At 39.8% G+C, this 4,894-nt stretch overlaps 1 protein-coding gene across 1 annotated transcript; it reads right to left on the reverse strand.

Annotated features, from left to right (window-relative positions):
- Positions 1–3,533: 3,533 nt before the first annotated feature.
- On the reverse strand, positions 3,534–4,694 carry LOC136527099 (transcription factor DIVARICATA-like). Its single transcript, XM_066519718.1, has 3 exons — positions 4,557–4,694; positions 4,258–4,475; positions 3,534–4,047 (listed from the first exon to the last, which is right to left on the reverse strand). The coding sequence occupies exons 1-3, from the start codon at positions 4,692–4,694 to the stop codon at positions 3,534–3,536; spliced, it is 870 nt and encodes a 289-aa protein (XP_066375815.1).
- Between the last annotated feature and the right edge of the window lie 200 nt (positions 4,695–4,894).

Genomic DNA, 4,894 nt, shown 5'->3' on the forward strand with positions numbered 1-4,894 from the left:
TTGGCCAAGGGAATGCACAGCCAAACAGATTGATTTCATACTTTTCCGTAGTCACATCATCAGAAGCTGTATAGAACGGACACAAAGTACCAGATTATACACACATAGGTTTTCAGCAAATTTCAGTTTAACTGAGCTTAACAAAGATGAGAAGGTGGTTTGATCACCAATTTTACACAATCGCAGCATTCCATGTTCTCGAGTTTTTTTTTTCGGTAAAAGAAATATTCTTGTTCAATTTACTATGATGGAAGGACATGGGTTGGATGCCTCCACCTTTTCTACTAGAGATAATTGCATCTTTTACCACGGGAAACCCATAGTGGTGGCCGTTGTGTAGATTGTGTCTAAGAATTGTATATGCTACTTTTCAGCTGAAATTCCTTCTGTTTTGAACACTTTTTTTTTGTTTATTTTTAGATTTGTTTTAACCGGTTGAGCCCGAATAACGGTTACCCTTTTACTATGTTGACTGGAACGGCAATCGCTTTGTCAATGATGCTCTGGCCAAAGTAGTCGAATGTTGGTTTGGTTTTGTTCAAACACTGTAGCTAATAGTGACATCCCTAGCAAAAAATAAAAACAAAAAAAGTGATGCAGGAAAAAAAGGGGGAAAAGTCCAATAGTTTCACAATGATATCCTCCAGCTTTACCCCTAAAAAAAATCATCCAGTTTTAGGGCTGACATGTCATCCTAGCTGATGGTGTAGCGCTAGAAGCGAACCAGGTGAACAATGCTTGATAGCCTAATGTTACTCATTTTCGTTAACTTTTATTTCCTTAGCTTTTCATTAAACTTATGCACACAATGTTTTACATTCTCTGGACAAAATTAGTAGGATAGTTTATTAGCATTTTTTTAGCACTGCTTTCATGATAACGGCCGTTTTCGCTTTGTTGAAAAGTCATGGCTGAAAGTACTATTCGCTGATTTGTTGTAAGAGAAAAATACTGTTCGTTTGCTGAAATAGTACGGCTCATATGACAAGTGAACAGGGCAACGTTGTCACAAGAACTAAGTTTTTTACTTTTGGATACCTTTACGAACATCATAAGTTTTCACTGTTCAACCTTGATGTTTTTTTATTCTTAGAATCTACTATGGACAAGCTATATTTCTGTTCCAGTATATGAGAAAATCTGAAATATATTCTCAGAACAACTCATTCAACTATGTATTTGTATTTTTTTTCATAATAACTATGAACTAAGTTTTATAATAAAAGTTATCAAAACACAAACTTATATTGCCAAAAGATTTACTAAAAATTTATAGATAAGACAGTTAAATAAAGTTTGTTTGCAACATGTACTCCATCCGCATTGTTTCAAAACAAGTACTCCATCCTTCTTGAATAGTCCTAAATATACTGTATTTTCATTTGTCCTAAGGCCCTTTTATTTGGGTTTAGATAGTCATACTATAAAGAGGGAAAATCTTTGATTAATATTATTGTCTAGTGTCACTAGGTGAGGTCTAACATTTCATATGCGTTAGATCGAGTGGCATGGTAAGGAAGCAAGAGAAAACTTTTGAAAATGTTTTGAAAATGCTAACAAAGTGCTAAAGGTATTGGTCATCCTATGCGAGACCCAATAGAGTTAGAAATTTGTGAAAAGGTTTGACAAAAGAGCTCGGTGTTTGGAGAAGGTTTGAGAAAAGAGCTTGGTGGACAAGTTTTGCACCCACCAGAACTCTCCAGTGGCCCACGAAAGAGATGCACCAGAGTTTGGGTGCCTGGTTTTTAGATCAATCCGATCGTCCACCGGAGCCCTTTGATGGTCACTGGAGCTCGAGCACCGGAGGTAAGATCACTACCCTAGCATTGTTGTTTTAGCTGAGCTAGCCTTAACTTCTGGTGCTCACAGGAGTTGTACCACCAGAGCTTAGGTTTTGACACGGTTAGTGATAAGGTAGCATGCAAGAGAATTCAAAGGGCAGCACTGGTGTTATCCGGTGAGGTTCACCCTAGAGTAACGGTGCCCCAAATCTGATACTGCTTAGATTTAGAAGGGCACCGAAAAGCTCCAGTGTAGCAGCACAGTGCTCACCATAGTTATGTTCCAGAGATTGTGTTTTTTTGTGCGCGCGTGGCGTATGAACCGATTAAAATTGTCGGGTGGTCATCGGAGTCCTCAGCACCAGAGCTTAGATCACTCAATAATTATTTTTGACATGTGTTAGTGACTGTAGGAGAGCTCCGGTGAGGCAATCGGAGCTTTCTGATGGTGTCACAAAATGCCCAATAAGTGGGTAACGACTAGTTTTTTAAGTGGGTTTATAAATAGATGATGTGGCTGGGTTTGTAAGCTATCTTGGCACTCCTAACTGACATCCACACTCATTGGTGCTCAAGAAACCTCTCTTCACACACATTTGTTTGCTAGAGATTACATTTGTTGTGAGTGAGTGATCTAGTGCATTTGCTTTGAGAGATATCATCTAGTGGCCGATGTGGCGGTGTTTGCTGCGAATACTCTCATTACTCTTGGTGATTACTGCCACCTATAAGGTTTGAAGAAGCTATAACTCCATGAAGCACTAAATTGTAGATTGTGAGGTGCTCTGAAAATTGATTGTGAGGGGCTATTAGGTTCATCCCTACCAGGGCGAAGAACCACTCTAGTGGATACGAGCCTTGTTGGAGTACCTTGTGATCTAACCAACTCATACAAAAGCACTCACGTCAGAGCTAATCTTGAGGGGTTGTTGAAGTTGTAGAGGAGCGATGATCCTTGCACTTGCCTCAACATGGATGTAGGTGACCGACAAGTCGCCGAACCATGGGGATATATCTTGTGTCACCCTCTTGTGTGGTTTGCTCACTCTACACTTGTCTTTACTTTGTGCTATTCATTTCATAGTGTAGATATATTAGTTTTTTCCTCCAGTGTTCATATCTTGCCAGTTTATCAATTCTAGTTGCTTTGCTTAGTGATATCTTTGATACTAGAATTGTGTAGGGTTTGTTCATCCTAGGCTGCAGGATCATAGCTATAGTAGTACTTATAAGGGTCATCTTGTTATCTAACTGGTTTGCCTAGTGTCGTGGCTTTGCAAGAACTTTTTATTTAGGCTATTCAATCCCCCTTCCAGGCATCAATAAATCCTTCTAGAAACCATCAGATAAAGACACTTCTAGTGATAGATATATGCCTATGAAATTTCCATCATCTACTCCTCTAATCCGTCTAATGTCTAAGTGATCAATATGTATTAGAGTATAAGTCCCACAACCAACCATTAAAACAATGAAATAATATAAAATAGGGTAAGTAATAAAATCCAGTGCATAGCTGAGAATAAATAAATAAGCTCAATCTAATATTGATTCTGACATAGCCAATACACCAAACTAAGTAAAATGCCACAATGAAACAAGACACATACATTTGAAAGTACCACACAATATTTCATGACAACGAAGTTGCTCACACACTAGCATAAGAGAATACTATGACGCTTAACCCACATATATAGGATGAACTAATAGGCCACCATGCAACTTGGCATACTAGATGGTGTATAAAACCTAGTTCATGTCTGCATTCATCATCCACTGAGTATCAAGAAGATCTCCCAGCTTATCACTAGTCCAGTCCATGTGGCCCCCATCCGCCTCCATGGTCGGAGCCACTAAAGAATTACTAGCTCCCATCTGCTCCTGTTGCTGGCCAATAGCCAAGGTGGCCATCTGGCTATTGCTGCTACTTCCATGGCCAGTGTGGTATAGGAATGGTGACCAAGCCTGGGCATTGTTCATGGAAGTAGGATGTCCACCAAAGCTGTACTGATTTGTGCTGTAGACACCTCCATCAAAGGCGGGGCCCTTCCAGACAGAAGCATTTGTCTGTGACAAGGGCTCAAAATCATGAAGTCCAATGTCATTGATGCTATAACGCTGCTTCTTGGTGCCATTTTCTTTCCTGAGGAAGTACTTTTGAGCATGGCTGGAAACCTGCACTGGGGTCTTGGTGGTAACAAAGTGCCTAGAGATGTTCTTCCAATTTCCGCGACCGTACACATGTAGACCACGGAGGAATTGCCTACAATGAGGTAGAGTTTGAAGTGAACTAATTAGACATAAGTTTAGATTCCATTTCCATATATATTCACGATTAGTAAATGAAAAATATTATATAAACACCTCATCATAGTAATACCTCATAACCTATGTTTAATAAGGGTACTAAAACTTCATGTGACAAGCATTAAAAATCTGTATGAGATGTTTAAGGATCTAGCAAATAACTAACCTATGCTCGTTTGTAGTCCAAAACCTCCCAGTGTGTTGGGTCTCCTTCCGAGGAGTTGGCTTCCTCCATGGAGTCTCCTTCACACTCCTCGTGCCGAACATCTCCACTCTTTGATAACCATCAAATGATTCCATGTTGCCCATGGATGGATCCCCCAAAAACACCCCAAAGGGTTGATTCATGAGGTTGCTACTTGCTTCCACATGTTGGTTGCCACTCTGCAATGTTTGCACCATCTCCACCATGACATCAATGTACAAGTTGGTTACCTGATGCTTCTCCTTGCTAGGGAACATTGCCTGGAGCTCATCCACAATTTGATTGTGTTTCTTGTTCATATCACCAGCATAATTGTTATTGGCGTTGTCCCTTGCAATGAGAGATTTCACCATCTTGATCTCGGAGGCACTCCACTCTCCCTTGAACTTAGGATCCATGTGGTTGAGTACTACGCAACAATTGGTAGTTTGAGCTAAGAATGAGGGTTGTTGGGCTGTGGAGATTGGCAAACACCAAGGCTGGTATTTATAGGCCTCATGTGAATCTTTTTGTCCTAATTTTGATTAATTGGACAATTGACTTTGATATGAAGGCAAAATTGATAACAAAGTCAAAGAATATTATACAAGCTATATAT

The sequence above is a fragment of the Miscanthus floridulus genome, chromosome 19, assembly GCF_019320115.1.
Source record: "Miscanthus floridulus cultivar M001 chromosome 19, ASM1932011v1, whole genome shotgun sequence".
Taxonomy (NCBI): Eukaryota; Viridiplantae; Streptophyta; class Magnoliopsida; order Poales; family Poaceae; genus Miscanthus; species Miscanthus floridulus.